Source organism: Mandrillus leucophaeus, unplaced genomic scaffold (genome assembly GCF_000951045.1).
Source record: "Mandrillus leucophaeus isolate KB7577 unplaced genomic scaffold, Mleu.le_1.0 Scaffold201, whole genome shotgun sequence".
In the NCBI taxonomy this organism is placed as follows: domain Eukaryota; kingdom Metazoa; phylum Chordata; class Mammalia; order Primates; family Cercopithecidae; genus Mandrillus; species Mandrillus leucophaeus.
The window spans coordinates 643,260-664,194 of NW_012102044.1; the positions used below are offsets into that span (position 1 = coordinate 643,260).

At 52.3% G+C, this 20,935-nt stretch overlaps 2 protein-coding genes across 2 annotated transcripts in view; one reads left to right on the forward strand and one right to left on the reverse strand.

Annotated features, from left to right (window-relative positions):
- Positions 1-1,206, reverse strand: part of GRK1 (G protein-coupled receptor kinase 1) — a 29,078-nt gene extending 27,872 nt beyond the window's left edge. The window contains exon 1 of the mRNA XM_011979448.1: positions 279-1,206. Coding sequence (XP_011834838.1) covers positions 279-977 — 699 coding nt within the window. The 5' untranslated portion in view covers positions 978-1,206. The remainder of the gene's footprint in view (positions 1-278) is intronic.
- Positions 1,207-10,107: 8,901 nt separating this feature from the next.
- Positions 10,108-19,763, forward strand: ATP4B (ATPase, H+/K+ exchanging, beta polypeptide). The gene is made up of 7 exons (XM_011979421.1): positions 10,108-10,273; positions 13,388-13,516; positions 14,927-15,040; positions 15,478-15,677; positions 16,851-16,907; positions 18,073-18,174; positions 19,032-19,763. The coding sequence occupies exons 1-7, from the start codon at positions 10,162-10,164 to the stop codon at positions 19,191-19,193; spliced, it is 876 nt and encodes a 291-aa protein (XP_011834811.1). The 5' UTR covers positions 10,108-10,161; the 3' UTR covers positions 19,194-19,763.
- The last annotated feature ends 1,172 nt before the right edge of the window (positions 19,764-20,935 follow it).

Here is a 20,935-nt window from a genome sequence, read left to right on the forward strand (position 1 = left end):
AGGGATGTCCCCACCCAAAAATGTGGAGGTCGCTCTCCGAGGAGGGATGTCCCCACCCAAAAATGTGGAGGTCGCTCTCAGAGGAGGGACGTCCCCACCCAAAAATGTGGGGGACTTCTGCACACGGACTGGAACTGCCTGTGACTGCATGGCTGCAGGGCGCCCACATGGCAAGGCTGGCGAGCCACCAGCTGTTAAGGGCCGCCAAGCCCGACAGTGACTTGGGGGCCCTCTGCACCCTGCTGCCCCATCCCTGTTGGCTGGGCCGCGCTGCTCACCTGGTAGCCCTTCCTCTTCTTCAGTCGCTTCTTGTTCAGCTTCTTGCAGGCATACAGCTTGCCGGTCGCCTTCATCTGGCAGGCCGACACCTCCCCAAAACCCCCTTTCCCCAGCACCCTGAAGTCCAGGAACCAGTCCTCCCCCATGGGCTGGGCTTCCAGCCACTTCCACTGCAGGAACCTCAGGAAGTACAGGCTGCCCAGGTACTCCTGGAAGGGGGCTTGGCCCAGGTGTGCCAGGGTGGCCTGCAGCAGGGGCTGGAAGAGCCCGTCCTGGCTCTCCATGGGCCCCTCCTTAAACTTCACCACCATTCCCTCATCCAGGAAGCTGCAGAAGAGTTTGGCCTGGGGGTCCAGGTACTGGGCCAGGATGGTCTGGGCCTTCTGTGGCTGGAGGTCGTTGTCTGCTGTGTCATAGTCCTCGATGTCTTTCCACAGCTCCAGGGCTGGCACGTGCTGCTCTGCTGATTGCAGGAACTGCTGAAAGAGCTTCTTGCCGATGGGCTGCTCCAAGCACACGCTCTCAAATTCCAGGCTGAGGCTGTCACGGAGGTACTCACACTTGGACAGCGGGGGCAGCTTGAGCTTGGCCAGGTACTTCTTGTCCCGGGAGGGTTGGGAGCTGCTGCCGTCAAAGCTGCCTCGGGCAGCGATGAAGGCAGAGTTGGCCACCACGGTCTCCAAGGACCCGAAATCCATCCCGGAGCTGGCTTCCTGCCCGCTTCAGGAGTGAGGGCCCATCGGCCGAGGCCAAGCCGGCGGTGCTCACAGCAGAGCAGGCCTGACCGCTGCCCTTGGCCTGTGGCCCGTCCCTGCCCTCGCTGGACGAGGGAGATGCCCTGGCCGTGTTGAGGGTGCCTAGGGACCACTGGGAAGCCCCTGGGAGCCCAGGGCTGACACAGCACCAGGCTAAATCTCAGCTGGGGTCACGGAGGACGCTTAGGAGTGGCGAGAAGGTGCTAGAAAAAGACAATCCCCTGAGCTGCTTGGAATCCGATTAGCTCATTCTGCCCGGCCCTTTCCTCCAAGGGGCCGCCTCGCTTTTCCCCGAGACGGACAAACAACTCCCAGGCTTCTGGGGCCCCTGGCTGGAGAGGCACTCAGAGCTCTGTTCTGAACTGCCTCATCCACCCCCTGGCCTCAGCAGCCAGGCTCAAGCCTGCTCTTTCCTTGGGATGTGGGCCCGACAGGAGAGGGTGGTGCCAGGAGAAACCATAATTTACAAAGGCTGTTTTTCCCTACTATATTTCATTTTTATTTTTAAGAAAATAGCAAGTGAGAAGAAAACCACCTGATAATAGGAATTTAGAGGAAAAAAGCCCACAATGACCAGCTTCCTGGGGGTCTGTAGGTGAGACCACCAGTGCTTACTGAGGGGTCAGTTCCCAATTATTTTTCTTCTTCTCACCTGGGGTTTGCAAGCAAGGCAGGACTGTCAAGAGACAGTTGCTGGTGACACCAGGACCAGGGAGCAGAAGATCCCCGGAGCTACACCAAACCAAGGCTCCACTCAGAGGGCCGTATGTGGAATACAGCTGGGGCACACCTGAGACACATCTGGGGCACAGCTGCGGCACACCTGGGGCACACCTGGGGCACACCTGGGACATACCTAGGACACACCTGGGACAGCTGGGGTACAGCTGGGGCACATCTGGGACACACCTGGGGCACACCTGGGGCACACCTGAGACACACCTAAGGAACACCCAGAATCCACCTGAGACACATGTGGGACACAGCCATGGCACACCTGGGGCACATCTGGGACATACCTGGAACAGCTGAGACACACCTGGGAACACCTGGTGCACACCCAGAATCCACTTGAGACACACCTGGAACACAGCTGTGGCACACCTGGGGCACATCTGAGACACACCTGGGACAGCTGGGACACACCTGGGACACACCCAGAATCCACCTGAGACACACCCGGGACACATCTGGGGCACACCTGAGATACAGCTGGTGCACATGTAGGATACACCTGGGACTGCTGAGGCACACCTGGGATATACCTGGGGCATACCTGAGACACCTGAGACAGCTGGGGCACACCTAGGACACGCCTGGGCTGTACCTGGGGCACACCTGAGACACCTGAAATGCAGCTGAGGAACACTTGGGACCCATCTGAGACACACCTGGGGCACACCTGAGATCCACCTGGGATACAGCTGGTGCACACGTAGGACACACCTGGGACAGCTGGGGCACACCTGGGATATGCCTGGGGCACACCTGAGACAGCTGAGGCACACCTAGGACACACCTGGGGCACAGCTGAGACACACTGGAGATAGTTGGGGCACACCTGGGATGCACCTGGGATGCACCTGAGACACACCTAAGACAGCTGAGGCACACCTGAGACAGTTGAGGCACACCTGGGATACAACTGTGGCATACCTGAGACACACCTGGGACAGCTGGTGCACACCTGGGATGCAGCTGGGGCACACCTGAGACAGCTGGGGCACACCTGGGATACAACTGTGGCACACCTGAGACACACCTGGGACAGCTGGTGCACACCTGGGGCACACATGGAATGCAACTGGGGCACACCTGGGATGCAACTGGGGCACACCTGGGATGCAGCTGGGGCACACCTGAGACAGCTTGGGCACACTTCGGACACACCTGGGACACACCTGGGGATGGTCATGCAAATAGGAGTGTCAGCTTCATGAGGGCATGGCCCTGCCTTATTCCAGCACACAGTAGGTACTCAATAAAGGTTTAGAGAAGAACGAGGAGGAAGTTAGCAGGGGATTGGTTCCAGCTCACACAGGGAGGAAGCAAAGGGTCACAGAAAGGAAGAATGCCAGAGTGTGGAGAGGTTGAGACTGTCAGCCCACCCCGTTCCACGTGGGAGAAGAGGCACCTGTGGGAGGGCGCTGGGGCTGCACCTGGCAGGGTCCTCTGTAGCGACCAAGGAGGCTGAAGAGAGGGCCTGCGGACTGAGCTGATGTCCCCACGGCCTCCTGAGGGCTTTGGCTGGTGGATCACAAGTAAATATTTGAGGTGAGTGATATCCCATCGTCCGCCAGGAGCCCTGCACGGGCCCAGCCCTGCCCTTCACAGCGGTGACCTTGGGCCAATCACATTTACTCCTTCCTGCCTGCTCACTCAGTGGGGCAACTGTGGTGCTTTGTGAAGTGAAGCCGTCTCTGCTGACGTCTCCCTGCCTATCCTAAGCCATGCCTCAAACAGCTACACACACGAATCGCCCAGAGACCTTGCTGGAATAAAGATTCTGCTTTAGTGGCTGGGCGGTCCAAGACTGTGCACCTGTAACAAGCTCGCAGGTGGTGCTGATGCTGCAGAGATGCGGGGTCTGAGGAGGACGGCTTCCTGTTGGACTGGGGGCTGTTTCACCTGCAGTCATGTTGGGAAGCGTTCGGTGAAATAAAGTTAAATATGTTAAATAAACAAAGTTAAAAATATGTTAAACATGCCCATCACAGGGCTTATTCAGTGATTTCAGGGTGAACATGGTTCTCAAAGAGAAGTAAAGTATGTCGTTCCCCAAATTCATTTGGCCCTGGAAATCCCTTTTTAAACTCTTTATTCTGTGATAGTTGTGGATTTACATGCAGTGTTAAGAAACAATCCAGAGAGATCCTGTGTACCCTTAACTCCGTCTCCTGTAATGATGACTCTTGCCAAGTAGCGAAGATATTGACATCCATACAGTTGAGACAAAGGCCGCCTCCATCCATGGGACCCTCCTGTGCCACTCGCAGATGCACCCACGTTCCTCCAGCCCGCCCTCCTCAACGTCTGGCAACCACGACTTCTCCAAGAACATTATATGAATGGAGTCAGACACTACGTAGCTTTTCAGGATCTGCATTTCTCACTCAGCACCATTCTCCAGGTGTCAGCCATGCCCTCCTGCTCGTCTCTGAGTTGTGCTCCACAGAGGGTGTCACAGTCTGTTTCGCCGTTCACCAGTTGAAGGACCCCTGGGTCATCTCCTGTGTTTAGCTATAAAGCTGCTATAAACATCTGTGCAGGCCTTTGTGTGAATATGTTTCTATTTCTCTGGGGTCAATGCCCAAAAGTGTCGTTGCTGGTTGCTGGGGCACACAGTAATTGCACGTTTAGTTTCGAAGAAACTGGCAAGCTGTTTTCTGGAGTGGCCATGCCATTTTACATTCCCACCAGCCATGGGGGAGCAGCTCCTTCCTCAGGATCCTCCCCAGAGTTTAGCGCTGCCACGGTCTTTTATCTTGGCTCTCCTGGTAGGTGTGGGGTATTCCCTTACGGTTGTAACTTACATTTCCCTAATGGTGGTCGAACACCTTTCCATGTGTGGATTGCCACCTGTGCGTGCTTTTGGGTGACACGTCTCTTCATATCTTTTGACCATGTAACAAATGGATTGTTTGCTTTCCTGAGTCTTGAGATTCTATCAATATCAGATACTAGTCCTTTGTCAGACACACGGTTTTTGAATATCCTCTCCCACTGACAGCTTGTCTTTGCCTCCTTTCTATATGGGCTTTCACAGAGCAGAAGTTTTCAATTTTGTTGAATATAAATATTATGGATTGTGCTTTTGGTGTTGTCCAGCCCCAGATCTTGAAGATTTTCTCCCATATTTTTCCTAAAAGTTTTATAGTTTTACAATTTACATTTATGTTCATATCTACTTTGGGTTAATTTTTGTAGAAGGTTTAAGAGGTTGAGGGTCTTTTTCCTCCCACTTTGGCCAATGGATATCCAGTAGCTCCAGCACTGTTTGTTGAAAAGGCTATTTTTGCTTCATTGAATTCCTTTTGCACCTTTGTCAGAAATCAGTTGCACATATTGTGTGGGTCTACCTCTGGATTTTCTCTTCTGTTCCATTGATCTATGTGTCTCCCTATGACCATACCCTACAATCCTGAGTACCATAGCTACATAATAAGCTTTGAAATTCAGCAGACTGAGTCTTCCCATTTTATTCTTGTTTTTCAAAAAATTTTTCAAAAAATGTTTAAAAAAATGCTATGTTCAAAATATGCAAGAAAATATTTACTTATTCTAGTTCCTTTGCTTTTGTATATAAATTTTAGAATAATCTTGTATGTATCTACCAAAAACATTGTGCCTGGATTTTGATAGGAATTATGTTGCACCCATATATCAATCTGGGGAGACTGATCTCTTTGTTATGTTGAGTCTTCCACACTATAAACATGGTGTGTGTCTCCATTTATTCAAACTCTATTTCTTTCATCACTATTACATGGGTTTCAGCATGCAAGTCCTGTACATGTCATGTTAGATTAGCACCTAAATATTCCTCTTGGTGTTGAGCAATCATAAATGGTATTGTGTTTTTAATTTTGGTATCCATATGCCTATTGCTACTATATAGATGTACAGTGGATTTCTGCGCCCTCATCTCATATCCTGAGACCTTGCTAAACTCACTTATGAGCTGTAGGAGTTTTGTTATGGATTCTTTGAGATTTTCTACATAAGCATTCATGTTATCTGCAAATAAGGACAGTTTTATTTCTTCCTTTCTGACATTCATGCTTTTTATGTCCTCTTCTTGTTCATTGCTCTAGCTAGAACTTCCAGTACAATGTTGGATAAAAATGAGGGAGCCTTGTTTCCGGTCTTGGGGTAAAAAAACGTTTCATCTTTCACCATTGGGCATACTGTTAGCTGTGGGTTTTTTGTCAGTGCTTTTAATCAAGTTGAACAGGCTTCCTTCTACTCTTGGTTTGCTGAGAGCTTTTGTCACATGGAAGCTGAATTTCATCAAATGCTTTTTCTACACTGATTGATATGATTGTGTGGTTTTTCTTCAGCTTGGTAATGTGGTGGATCACACTGATTGGGTTTTGAATCCTGAACTAGCCTTGTATTCCTGGAATACATCCCACTTGGTCATGGCGTTTGCTTTTCATACTTCGTTGGATTTAATTTACCAATATTTTGTTTATGGTTTTTGCATCTATATTCATGAGGGATACTGATCTGTAGTGTTCTTTTTTTTGAACTACCCTTGTCTGATTTTGGTATAAAGGTAACACTGGTCTTATAAGATGAGTTGGAAAATATTTCCTCTTCTTCTATTTTCCAAAATATGGTGAGGAATTGGTGTTAATTCTTTATTAAATGTTTGGTAGCATTATCCCATGAAATCATCTGGGCCTAAAGGTTTCTTTATTGGGAGATTTTAAATAATTAATTCAATTTTCTTAATAGTTACAGGCTATTTACATTATCTATTAGAAATTGGGTGAGTTGTGATTTTTGATGAAGCAGACCATTATCTAAGTTGTAAAGTTTATGTATGTAGAATTGCGTGTAGTATTTCCTTCCTTATCTTTTTGATATTTGCAGCGTCTGTAGTGATAGCTCCTATTTTATTCCTGCTATCAGTTATCTCAGCCTTCTCTCTAGCTACAGATTTATTAACTTTATTTATATTTTCAAAGAACCAGTACTCTCGATTGCTTTTGCATTTTCAAGTTCATCGGTTTCTGCTCTTATCTTTTAATTTCTTCCTTCTGCTTGTTTTTTTTGTTGTTGTTGTGGTTTGCTTGCTCGCTTTTGCTTTGTTTTACTTGCTTTTCTTTTTCTAGGTTTGTGAGATGAGAGCTTAGGTTTTTTTGAGACTTGTCTTCTTTTCTAAAATATGCATTTTTAGTGCTATAAATTTTCCTCTTAATACTGCTTTAGCTATGTCCCTTGAGTTTTTGTATGCTGTATTTTTTCTTCATTCAATTCCATGTATTTTTTAAATTTCCCTTCAAACTTCCTTTTTGACTCATGAGTACTAGAAGCATGTTGTTCAGTTTTCATATTTGGAGGTTTTTCTGTTATCTTTGTTATTAATATCTAATTTGATTCCATTTTGATTGGAGAACACACTCTGTATGATTTAAATTCTTTAAATTTGCTAAGACTTCCTTTATGGCCCAAGGTATGGCCTATCTTGATACATATTTCATAGGGACTTAAAAAGTACATGTATTCTCTGTTGAGTATTCTACGAATGTCAATGACATCCTGTTGGTTTGATGATGTTGAATTCTTCTATATCCATGCTAATTTTCTATTTGGTTATTCTATCAATTGTTAAGAGAGGAGTACTGAGATCTCCAACTATAACTGTGGATTTGTTTATTTCTACTTTTAGTTCTATCAGTTTGCTTTCCATATTTTGCAGCTTTCTAATTTTTCATTTGTTTCAGGCTTGTTTGTAATTGCTACTCAAGCATTTTTATCATGGTTATTTTAAAATTTTTGGCAGCTAATTCTAACATCTCTGTCACCTTGGTGTTGGCATATATTGTCTTTTTTAATTCATTTTTAGAATTTTTAAATTTTTTTAGCAGAGATGCCCGGGCTGGTCTGGAGCTCCTGGTCTGAAATGATCCTCTCACCCCAGCCTCCCAATGCTCTGGGATAACAGGCATGAGCCAAAACACCCAGCTTTGTATTAATTCATCTTAAAATCTTCCTCATTCTTTGTGTGATGAGTGGTTATCTACTGAAACCCAGATGTTTTCATATTATTTAATCCTTCTCTTTTTATTGGCTTTCTCTGACCCCACTTCAGCAGCAAAAAGGAGAGGCTTCACCTTGTTAACACCATGTGGGGCTAGAAGTCTAGGTTTCCCACTGGAAACCTTTGCGTGGGCTCCTGAGGACTGCTGGGTGGGTGGGTAGGAGTCCTGGCTCTCCATATGGTCTCCACCGACACCACAGTGGGTGGTGGCCTTGTCACCATGTGGTGGCCACAGTCCTAACTTTCCACTAGGCTGTGTCTGACACCACTCAGGTGGGGGGAGACAGGGGTGACCAGTGGCTACCAGATGTGGGTGGGATTCCGGGCCCCCCTCATTGTCTGGCACCCAATTTGTATGGAGCACCTAGTTCTATGTTTTCAGAGCAAGCTCTGGGGAAACTGCCCTCTACCAAGGTCTCTGGCCCTCCTCCCTACACGCATGTGTCCAGAAGAAGGTCATTCTGATAACGTGTACAGTTCAGCACATGTACCTGCTTCTGGAAATTCAGAGACTACATTAGGAAGACTAAATTCAAAGATGCTTAGAAAGAATTCATACTTTGTTCATTTCAAGAGCATCTATATACTTCACAGACAACAGCTGCTGCATACCGGTGTTGTCAGACCCCTGGCACTCTGGGGTCCCAGGGCCACAGGCTGTGAACGATTAGACTGTGGCCTACTGCCAGACCCTGTGTTTTTATTGCCCTAACATTCCAAAGTCAGAAATGAGTACAATGTTAAAGAAAATGCGTAGGATGGGTCCATTAAGAAATTATGGCTGGGTGCAGTGACTCACACCTGTAATCCTAACACTTTGGGAGGATCCCTTGAACTCAGGAGTTCTAACCAGTCTGGGCAACATAGGGAGAACCCATCTTTACAAAAAAATAAAAGAAATAAAAATTAGAAATTAAAAAAAAGAAAAGAAATTATACGAATCCAGGTTAAAATGATGTCATTCCATTTGAATTTTAGGGCAATTATTTTGCAAACTCTAAATTATCCTAAAAAATTAAAGCAGCATAATGCCTTCAGGGTTTTTCTTTCTTCTAAGAAATGAATTTGGTTACACGGGTCCCTGAGAGGGACGGCCTAGAGGTGACAGTGTGGGAAACTCTGCATGTAATTCTGGACGCACAGGGCTCATCATTTCAGTTGACTTCGATTCATATTTGTCAGAAGGCCTCTGAGCACGTTCCATTTGCCCTGCGTTCCCGTCACCCCTCGCAGAGATGGGCGCTGCAGCCAGCAGGCAGCAATGGCATCCGACATCCAGGACCCCCGTCTCCAACAGCGAAGCCTCCGAGCCGGGATTCTGTAGTGCCCCGCACAACAAGACTGCCTGGGAGCCCTCCATGTCCTGGTGCTCGGCCCCATGGGCGAGGGGCTCAGGCAGAATCCCCGGGCGGAAGTGGGCAGTAATGACTTCACGGTCCCTGCCCCGGCCCTGTGACCCCAATGCACTGCCCAGACCCCCCGGTAACCCCGAGGTGCTGCCTAGGCTGAGCACTCCCCACCTGGACCCTGCCTTACTCCCTCCCACCAGCACTGTTAGAAATGCAGTGTGGGGCCCCCAGGACTCGCTGGGCTGAATCTGTGTTCAGCAGATGCTCAGGGCTCCTGTGCACTTTATTTCAGGGTCCTCTAGATTTAAGGGCTTATATTTATGAATTCCTCCATAGACACAAAAAATCCTAAAGGGCCCTCCATGCCACTGCCCTCTGGGGATCTAAGAGGATATTGCTGCTCTGAGTGAATCTGGGAGACAGAGGAGCCCCCGGGGACCCCTGTGTTCCCTGCTGACCCAGCTCCAGCTGCCAGGCTCACCCTTCCACTGGGTGACCCAGAATCGGGCCGGCTGCAGCTGGGGACCCAGGGAGCCAAACACCCCTCACTCGCCTGCCTCACACCCTCCCAGGCCAGGGATGCGGCCCCAGCAGGCTCAGCCCAAGGTCGTGGACACAGTGGGTTCAGGCCGGCTCTGCTTTGACCTCGATCTCTCTCCTGAAGGAGAGGAGGGGAGGGGCAGGGCCTGTGAGTGCTGCTCACCCGGGAACGTGCCCTCACCGCAATCAGAGCAGACAAAGCTGAAGCCAAGGGCGTCCCAAGAGCAGCGGGGTGAGGAACGTGGGCCTGGCCCACCCCAGGGGCAACAGCCGGGCTGCACTGGGCCCCTGGTGTTTGGTGAGGCGATGGCCAGCGCTGATAACTCGGCCCTGGACTCTCCCTGGAATCCTTCGCCTGCCGTGCCTTTGACCTCTGGCAGAGGAAACTATAAAGCCGAGGCGGGTGTCTGGTCTCAGTCAGGGCGTAGGGGGTGCAAGGAGCAGGCGGGAGGCTCCCAGGCCAGGGACGATGGCGGCGTTGCAGGAGAAGAAGACGTGCGGACAGCGCATGGAGGAGTTCCAGCACTACTGCTGGAATCCGGACACGGGGCAGATGCTGGGCCGCACCCTGTCCCGGTGGGGTACGTGAGGGGGGTGGGCCGGTTGGGTGCATGGAGGGGGCTGCTCTGAGAACGTGGCCTCCAGGTGAGCTCAGGAGGAGGGGAGCAGAGGGCCCCTGACAGTGAGACCCAGATGCTGCCCGGATGGCATGGATGGGCTCTGGCCAGGGCCTCACTGGCCTCCCAGGGAAAGTGAGGGTCCCCAGAGCATCCTGAAGGCTGAGTTGACCTGGAGCCCCGACTGCTGAACGCCAGTGGAGGGCATCCACAGACTGGCCCCAAATTCCAGCCATATGCCTGACAACAGCATTTTAAAAGTATGTTTCCAGTGAATCATTTTTAAAAGAATGTGAAAGGTGGCCATGGCGATTCCTTGGTCACACAGATTCACTCAATAACCTGAATACGGGGCTCTGCCGAGATGCAGCTGCCAGTCCCTCTTTCTGGGACACCTGCTGGCGTCCAGATGCGGAGGTGGGGGAGTAAACCAGGCCTGCCTCAGCCTGTAGCACCTGTGCCTTGTGTGAGGTCCGCCCTGCGGGGTCCTGTCCCTGTGCTGCGCAGAGGTGCGGGCAGCCTGGCCCTCCTGGGAGGAAAGCAGATGCCTGGGCCTCCAAGGCCACACAGGCGGTGGAAGCATCTGCCTCTACATCAGGACTACCACACCCGTTCCGGGAAATGCCCTCACCCCTCACGGGAGAGTCTGGAGGAAGCACCTGCCCGCTCCCACCTCCCCCGGCGACCCCTGAGCCTCAGATGCAGCTGCACCGTCTGGCCAGGTGCTGGCCCTGGCTCCCAGGGAAGGTTGGGCCCTCCTTAGTCCCCATGGTACCTGGCTCTGGGGGTCCCAGCGCCGAGGTGGGAATGCAGAGCCCCAGGCCTGTCCCACCTGTACGTGTAGCTGAGAGGTGGCAGGAACACCCGCGACACACTGCCAAGCCCCTCACACTCACCGCAGTGCTGGTGAAGGCCGCGGCCCTCGCTGGAGGCTCCGCAGTATCAAGGGGCACCAGAGCCCACTGGAGCCACAGTGCATTTGAAGTAGAACAAATACCCCGTTCTTGAAGACGAAGGGACCGGGGGCGGGGGTGGAGGCGGAAGGGCCTCCTGGGCCAGGCGGGGCAGCAGAGCAGGAGACCAGGTTGGGGAGGGAGCCGAGGGTGGGGACTGGGCCGGGGGCTGCCGGCCAGGCCCTTGGAAGCCCCATCTTCTGAGCCATTCTAGATGCTGAGACTCGCACGTGCCGCCTCCTGGCTGCAGGACCACAGAGAACCTTCCGGAATGGTCTCACTGCCCGCTTGGTAGACGTGGCCTCTGTTTAAGTATAAGAAAGTCTTAGGGCCCCGGGAAAACACAATTCAAGTGAAATGACAAAAACAAAAGGAATAGGACACGTTATGTTTACTAATGGGAGGACAGGTGCAGGTGTGAGAGAAGCAGAGTGAGCAGCATCTGGCCGGCCCCGGGAGCTGGTGGGAATGGGACTCTCACCTCCCAACCCCTCCCCTGTGCACTGCAGTGTGCCCTGAACACCGTGGTGCAAGCGGGGGCCCAGGAAGTCCAGGAAGCACAGCCCACTTGAGCCTGGGCCCAGCCTGGCCAACCTCGGGCTCCTAGCTGGGAGGCAGGGCTGAGCCACCTGGTGGAGCTGAGAATCGCCATGAAGCGGGTCGGCAGCCACTGGGGAGACACGCACCGCCCACGTCTCCACTGTGCACCACAGGCCCCAGGGTAGACCCACAGGACCCGCAGCGGGGAAACGGAGACCTCTGCCTTCACGGCGTAGGTCCCTGGGGGGCAGGCGGCCAAGTCAAATAGAAGCCACAGCAGGAGTGACCTGAGAACACTGAGGCAGAGACCTGCAGGGCCAGCACCAGGGAGGTGCCAGGCATGATCCAGCGAGAGAACAGAACCCTCTCCACCAGCACTGGTCCCACGTTGCTGAAGCTGGAAACCCAAAACTGGAGACTGAAGCCAAGCTGCTGGTGGCCACAGGCCCCCGCCACACGAGAATGCTGCTACCAGGGATGCCCGGCAGGGAAAGGAGGGACTCAAAGTGGATGCCAGGTGAGCAAGACCCAGCCCTGAGCCCAGCCGGTGCTGAAGGGACCTGGTTCAGAGACCTGCGCTGTCTCAGCTCACAGGAGGGGCCCCCCCAGAAAAGGACACACGGTCCGCAGGCCACAGCCTCTCATCACAGCTCAGAGCTCCGGCCTCTTGGCCCCACCCTCCCTTGCTTCTCTCTGACTTGGTCCCGCTCTTTGGTTGTGTTTTGGGTCACTGGAGAACAGCTCACTAAGCAGAATCCACGTCACATCACCGGAGAGGAGGAGGAGGCCCAGTTCACTACAGACTCTTCCCAGAAAGAGAAAAGCCGTGGCAAACACACAGCCGTCCTCTTCCTGGCGGTGTCTCCGTGCAAATGCCTGCGGCGATCCACACAGGCGAATTTACAGAGACAAGACAGCATCCAGGAGCCGCCTGTGTCCAGGAGCCGCCCATGGCCGCGGGGACGGTGGCCTCCGTTAGGCTCGGACTCTGAGGGGAAGCTCACAGGAGGGTCTCAGAAGCAGATGAGATGAAGTCACACCCTGAGTGGCCAGTGCCCGTGGATACCTCTGCTTCTGAGAAGAGCCATCTCCAGGGCCTCCCTTCCTCTTCCTGATGTCCTTGTGGAAGCAGGGCCGGCCATGCGCTTCCAGGCCACACTACAGGTCACCATGGGCAGGACTTCACCTCTCTGCCTCAGTTTCCCTTTCTGTGATGGGGAGAACCAGAACTCCCCTCTCAGAGGGCCCTTGGCTCCTGCTGGAGCTGGGATGGTGGCGCAGCCTTGGACACATCTCGAACAGCAGCTAGAGTGAAGTCAGCTGGGTGCAAGGGCCTCGGGTCACAGGATTCTGCCTACGTGGACATCGAGACAGGCAAACGCAGAGGCAGAACGTGGCCGGTGGTGCAGGGCTGGGAGGGGAGTGCAGCGACGGTGGGGACGGGGTTTCTGTTTTAGGGGAAGAGAATGTTCTGGAACTAGGTAGGGAAGATGGTCACACTACATCATGGACGCGCTCAAGGCCATCGAATTGTGCGTGTTAAAATGGCCGACGTGGTAAATTTTGTGCCTGCCTTGTGTCGCAGTGTGGATCAGCCTGTACTACGTGGCCTTCTACGTGGTGATGACTGGGCTCTTCGCCCTGTGCCTCTACGTGCTGATGCAGACGGTTGACCCGTACACGCCCGACTACCAAGACCAGCTACGGTCACCAGGTAAGTGCCAGAGATGCTGCCCCCATGCCATGTGACGGGCTAGGCTGCTGCCTCCTGGGCTCTGGAGATGCCCAGGGGGACCTGTGCCTTCCCCAGAAATGAAGCCCAGAGAGGCCAGCCCGGCAGCCCCAGGGTGAGCCACACACCCCAGCAGGTGCCCCCGAGGGCGGCCCCCAGCCCCCGAACTGGCTTTAAGAGCAGCCCCAAGGCCTAAGTGGCCCCTTAGTTTCTTTCCATGAGGAAAATGACCCCAAATTATAAAATCTGACTTTGGCTTTAGTTTTAATTATGAAACAGAAGGGTTTTGTTATAGAGACAAGTTTTTCCATCCACTTACTTCCTACGCTCGGATATGCACATGGAATGTTTCTGCAAGGATGTACAGGAAACGGTTTCCAAGGCGCACACCCGGGAGACCAGCAGAAAAGAGCCCGCTGGTCACCTACACATCAGCAGGGTGCAAGAACAGAAGAATAGGCATCCGAGTTGTCAGAGGCCACAGGACAGACGTCCCCGTCAGTGTGCAGAGCAAGTGCAGAACCTCCTTTTCCCTTAGACCCTGCTGAAGGCTTTTATTTTAAACCATGTATAGATGTTATTCTAACAACATCCACAGAACAGCAACACCTAGCCTCAAATATAAAGCCAGCAGCATCCACAGGGGATCGGCTAAGCAAACTGCAGGCTTCACACAATGAAACCGCATTTATGGAAAGAATGAGGTGAGTTGACGCAAAATGACAGAAAAAGAGGCTCCCAATCGCATGGGAAGTGGAAGTGTGTAGCGTGCGTGGCCACTGGGAAGCGAGTGGCGTGTGGATGGTGGGCTGGTCCTAAGGACCTGAAGCAAACACACGTTTCTGCCTCTTCTGTGTTTCCACAGAAACAGGAGAGTGTGTAAAGGATGCACATTTGACAGTTCACGTCGGGAAAGTCGACGGTTCTGGGTTTAACTCCCCGCTGTGTGCATCCTGATATTCAGTTTTACAATTAACACGTTGTTAGACCACTTTTGTTCTTAACCAAAACCAGTGAAGACTTTTCTAATGTGTGTTCAAATACAATTTTACATAGAAACCCAGCTGCAGCCTCTGGATTAGTCATCACCTAACAGAGCAGGCACCCAGTGGAGAGAGCCAGCCACCCCCGCCGACCCCACCACAGCAGCCAGCCAGGTTTCAGGGCCTCTCACACCCCAGGCGGAGCCGGGGCAACTCCCAGGAGGGCCCCAGGCCACATTCTAACCGTGCTGTCCTGGGGGTCCTTCCTTCCTGTGCTGCAGACGAGTTTACTCTGAGGAGGCTCCAGGGTTGGGCCACAGCCTCGGGCGTATCCTCAGCCACTTCAGAACTGATGGCTTAAAAGTGGTGAGCATTTGGAGACACTAAACACAAAGGTCTCTCTCTCTAGGGGTAACCTTAAGGCCGGATATTTACGGGGACAAAGGCCTGGAAATTGTCTACAACGTCTCTGATAACAGAACCTGGGCAGACCTCACACAGACTCTCCACACCTTCCTAGCAGGTAAAGTGTGAAACATCTCCACAGCTGCGACTTTTTTTTTTTGAGACGGAGTCTGGCTCTGTCGCCCAGGCTGGAGTGCAGTGGCCGGATCTCAGCTCACTGCAAGCTCCGCCGCCCGAGTTTATGCCATTCTCCTGCCTCAGCCTCCCGAGTAGCTGGGACAACAGGCGCCTGCCACCTCGCCCAGCTAGTTTTTTGTATTTTTTTAGTAGAGACGGGGTTTCACCGTGTTAGCCAGGAAGGTCTCGATCTCCTGACCTCGTGATCCGCCCACCTCGGCCTCCCAAAGTGCTGGGATTACAGGCTTGAGCCACCGCGCCCAGCCAGCTGCGACTTTTTTAATAAGAAACTGGCACTCAGGGCTCAAGGCCTTCCCGGGGGGCAGCCGGGCATCAGGGCCAGGGCAGGACAGGGTTGGCAGGTGCGTCCATCCGCAGGCTACTCTCCAGCAGCCCAGGAGGACAGCATCAACTGCACCTTCGAGCAGTACTTCTTCCAGGAGGGTTTCCCCGCTCCCAACCACACCAAGTTCTCCTGCAAGTTCACGGCAGATATGCTGCAGAACTGCTCAGGCCTGGCGGATCCCAACTTCGGCTTTGAAGAAGGAAAGCCGTGTTTTATTATTAAAATGAACAGGGTGAGTACTGAGGGTCTCCTTCCGGCGCCACTACAACAGTGCGGTCAGGGCCTCTCACTCATCCCCACCACAAGGAGCACATGTGTCCCGACCAGGGCTTGCCCAAGCGAGGACAAGGACTCCGGCCTCACCACCCTGTACCTTGGTTTGGCACACACCTGTCCCGTTTGGCTCTTAGACACAAATTTAAAACCACTCGTCAGACACCAGCACATAGCTGGTCCTCTAAAACACGTGGAAACACGTGAACAGGGGTCTCTGTGAGGCCAGGGCCCCCTTCAGGGCGGCCAGAGATGCCAGGGCCAGGTAAACGGGTCTCAAGTTCTGGAGTCAGGACTGGGAGGGGTTTAGCACCTTCTAAAGCAGAGGCTTCCAACATGGGACCAGGGGCCCCTCGAGGGGTGTGGGGAGGTGACCCCTGAGCCAGGCTTGAGCAGGGCAGATCCTGGCCAGGCAGAGGGCTTGGGGCCACCGCTCCATGGACCAATCAGCAGCTCTGTGCTGGGCCTCCGGGCAGCTGCACTGTTCATTTCCCACTTAACAGGCTGTACACTTGTGCCCTCCACACCTCATGGGTCCCTCTGTCAGCCAGGGTCTCAGCACTGCTGGCATGGAGGGGCTGTGACGGGGGTCCCAGCAGGGCGTGGTGGCCACTGTGCCCGTCTCATGGCAGCTGCCACCCTCGGAGCACAGCAGGGGATGGCTGGGGCTGGAGAAGCCCAGGGAAGAGGTGTGAGGAAGGGGGCTGAAGGCACGGGTGGACCAGAGAGAGTTTTCCAGAATGGCTGTGCAGAGCAGTGGGCGGACCCAGCCCTGCTGCGAGGCAGGGCGGCCGGTGCTCTGTTTCAGCACTCCACCGCAGACCTGGACACAGTTCGAGAGCTAAGATCACCCCACCCCAGCTCTGCCACCTGCCAGCCACCTCCTGAAGCCTGGGCCAAGCGGCCTGCTAATGGGTGGGTTGGGGGAGGGCTGTGGCTCCAAGTGATGAGTTAGTGACACCTATGGGGATTCCTCCAAGGGAAGCTGCAAACCAGACCAAGGGCCCTTCTCAGTCCTGGTCAGAAAGCCCAGGCTGGGGCTGGCCAGGTCCCAGCTCCACGGGTGGGTGCCGCTGCACCTCACATGGTGGTGGGGGTGGGGAGCGGACACACTCGAGCTTTTCCCTTCTAGATTGTCAAGTTCCTCCCCAGCAACGGCTCGGCCCCCAGAGTGGACTGCACCTTCCTGGTGAGTATGGCCGCACAGTGGGCAGGGCTGCCCCAGGAAAGGAGCTTGTCAGGGTTGTGCTGGTTCACGCTGGGCATGGCCCGCCTGGTTCTCTCCAGGAATGTCGGCCTCGGCCCCATAAGCCAGATGTAAACACCACTGAACCATCAGCACAGCGAGTTCCACCATGGGGGTTAAAAACTCAGCAAGGGAAACACGGTGCTATTTTCTCATCATTTTGCTTCCAAACGCATCTGAGTAGCATATCACCAGCACGTTTCAAAATGCTTGGTGGCCATGTGGAAAGACCAATGTACATCTACCAGTTCTGTTCTTTTTATGTGCTTCTTTACAAAAATATTCCAGCTTGCCAGCAGCTACAGTTGTTTGTGTTTAGTATACAGACTGCTAAGAGTTGACATTGATCTCAGGCTAATTCCAGGCTTTTCTTCAAGATTGCTTTTTAAGTCAACATTTTTTAAAACTAAATTTTTTAAATTAAATGTTTTCTAAGGTTTGCTTCCACCATTACACCCAAAGGCAAAGGTTTCACAGCATGGTTCCATTACTGCGTGGAGCCTTCCCACTCGGGTGTCTGAGGGAACCTCACTTCCCTCGAAGCCTCCACTTTCCGTGTGGGCTACGGGGGTTTGCTTTTCCTTTTTCAATTTATTTGGGCCACACCGTGGCTCCTGAGATTCTAACAGATCCAAAGCATCCTTCAGCTGTTTGTTGATGACCCTGAGCTACCCACTGAGCAAGTCTCTGCTTCTGAAATGAGAGGGCCCCAATCTCACAAAAACATGTGTTCACTTGTCCCTCTCACACCAACTTGTAACCCAGTTGTGGCAAAGCAGCACATGCCACTGAACAGTGGCCATCCTCGAGTGTGGACAAGCAAGCAGACTCCCAGCTTCACCCACCTACATCATCCTTCCAACACTTCAAGTTGTTAGAAGCACACATTGAGGGGTCACTGGGCATTTTGCATGCTAACAAATCATATCCTTGCTGAGATCTCAACACTGAGTATAAAGATTGCATCTGATTTATGCTAATTATGCAATAAAGCGTTTATGCAAGCACCTACACAGTGCACATGTGCACACATGCACACAAATGCAACACACAGACATGGGCACACACCAGCTCCCACCAGACTCAGACAGTGGCCTCTCCTCCCCAGGACCAGCCCCGCGAGCTCGGCCAGCCGCTGCAGGTCGAGTACTACCCTCCCAACGGCACCTTCAGTCTGCACTACTTCCCTTATTACGGGAAAAAAGCCCAGGTAGGTTCCTTCCTTTCACGCTTCCCTCACCACAGCTATTGAGTCCTCTCACACTTGGCCAAAGGAAAGCAATAAGCACCTTCATGTATAAAAATGAAACAAAAGTGAACAGTCTGCGTGTTTCCCAAGCCCAGGTTCTTGTATCTACTTGGAAACATTCCTTTCATGCAACATGAAAATACAACTCTAACTGTTCTACCTTTTTTTTTCTTTTTTTTTTTTTTTTGGAGACAGAATCTTGCTCTGTCATCCAGGGTGGATTGCAGCAGTGCAATCTTAGCTCACTACAGCCTCAACCTCCTGGGCTCAAGTGATCCTCCTGCCTCAGCCTCTGGAGTAGCTGGGACCACAGGCACACAACACCATGCCCAGCTAATTTTTGTATTTTTTGTAGAGAAAAGGGTCTCAGTATGTTGCCCAGGGTGGTCTTGAACTCCTGGGCTGAAGCACTCAGCCTGCCTCAGCCTCCCAAAGTGCTAGGATTACAGGCATGAGCCACTGCGCCCAGCCTAATTTTTCTACTTCCCAGATCCTCTAAAACAACTGCATATCCACTTCAAAGACTTTCCTCCACGTCACATGCTTTTCCTGTTTCATTTTTATGTTCATCATCATAAGAGTTTGTAGTTGAATTTACTCCTGATATTGTCTGTCCCCTCCAGACCGTTGCTCTCCATTCTTACATGAGGGGATGTTATCTCAGCAAATTCCAGGGCATGCATTCGGTCACGACCAGTCTTACACAAACGAGCTGCTCCTCTGCACCAACCTGACTGTTGACACTTCCCTTGCTTAGTTTTCTCTCCTTAACTTCAGAGATTTTTGAAACACCTGTCCTTTCCTCACTCCCACTTCAGCCTCACTACAGCAACCCTCTGGTGGCCGCGAAGCTCCTCAATGTCCCCAGGAACGCTGAGGTCGCCATTGTGTGCAAGGTCATGGCAGAGCACGTGACCTTCGACAATCCCCACGACCCGTATGAAGGGAAAGTGGAGTTCAAACTCAAGATTGAGAAGTGAAACGGTTTGCGCAGGGGTCCTGGGCACAGCCTGCGGTGTCGCTCATGGACGCCCTCATGGTTGGACTTCCCTTGCCCCTCAGCTCCCTGCCAAATCGTACCCAAAGTGGTTTAGAGCAGCAACGGTGTTGTCAGTGTGGGAACTCCAGAGAAGTGCCCACATGTGAAGGGCCTGCTCGCGAGTATCAGTTCTTCCTTCTTGAATTCTTACAGTTTTTAAATGGAATTTGCTGCTATAAGAATGTCCAGCTAACATGGGAACGCCAAGGCAGCAACTCTCTAATTTACCAGGTTGTAAAAACAATTCGTCTTCTCCTGTGTAGACATCACTTTCTTATTATAATTTATTTTTCTACACTTCAATATGAACTGCCCACATTAATATAAAAACTATTAATGCACTGATATGAAACACGGCTTACACTAATCACATTCTGAATTCTTGCTTTTAAAATCGCAATTCCTATGTTGTAAACATAAAATACATTAAAGTTACTCTTATTGTAGGTAAAAAAAAAATCATGTGTTTCCTGATATGGGAGAAAAATTAAACCAAACACTTCCTTAAAAATCTCATTCTAAAAGTCTCAATTGCAAGTCAGGGAAATTACAAAAACCATGTTGGTGTGGGTTTGTCACCTAAGGATGCTCACAGCTCCGGGAGGCAAACAGTGGGGAGTGAGGGTGTTGGCAACCTGATGGAGTTTAAAACCCAATTAGTTACAAACACACTTCTCGTTCACCAAGAACAAGTCTCTCTTCCAGTTAGCAACTCTAACCCTTTCAGAAAACTGAAATGAGAACATTCTCCCAAACAAGCAAACCTGCTCTTGCTGAAGGCCACGGGTTGCTCACCCAGACAGCGGCGTGAGGCCTGGGTCCCAGTTCCACCACTGAAGGCCACGGGCTGCTCACCCAGACGGTGGTGTGAGGCCTGGGACCCAGTTCCACCACTGAAGGCCACGGGCTTCTCACCCAGACGGCGGTGTGAGGCCTGGGACCCAGTTTCACCACTGAAGGCCACGGTTGCTCACCCAAGTGGTGTTGTGCGGCCTGGGCCCCAGTTCCACCACTGAAGGCCACGGGCTTCTCACCCAGACGGCGGTGTGCGCCCTGGGTCCAAGTTCCACCACTGAAGGCCACGGGCTGCTCACCCAGACGGCGATGTGTGGCCTGGGTCCCAGTTCCACACGCTCAGTAGCGTGGCTGTTAGTGCCCAAAGGGCACCAAGCACAGCGACTGACACGTGGAAATCCATCGACCCCCAGTAGATACAAAATCCACGAAAAACGGTGTCTGAAGAAAGATTACAAACCTTGCAGATACGTTGTAAGGTTAACGAAATCAATTTACGGACGGAAGGCGCTGTACCCAGCATCTCCACTGCTTACTCCATCGGTAAAAACTGCTGGCAAAGGTCTCGGCACAGACGTGAGTTTACCTCATGGGACGCCTAGCCACACTCACAGTCTGTGCTTCTTGGAGGGAGGGGCTTGTGTGCAGCTGACGCCGCTGGCTGCCACTCAAGCTGGAGACAAGGTGGAAGCACAGCTGCGGCTGGACGTCTGAGGCAGAGGGCGGGACGTCTGAGGCGGAGGGCGGGACGTCTGAGGCGGAGGGCGGGACGACTGAGGCGCAGGGCGGGACGTCTGAGGCAGAGGGCGGGACGTCTGAGGCAGAGGGCGGGACGTCTGAGGCGGATAGGGGGACGTCTGAGGCGCAGGGCGGGGCGTCTGAGGCGGA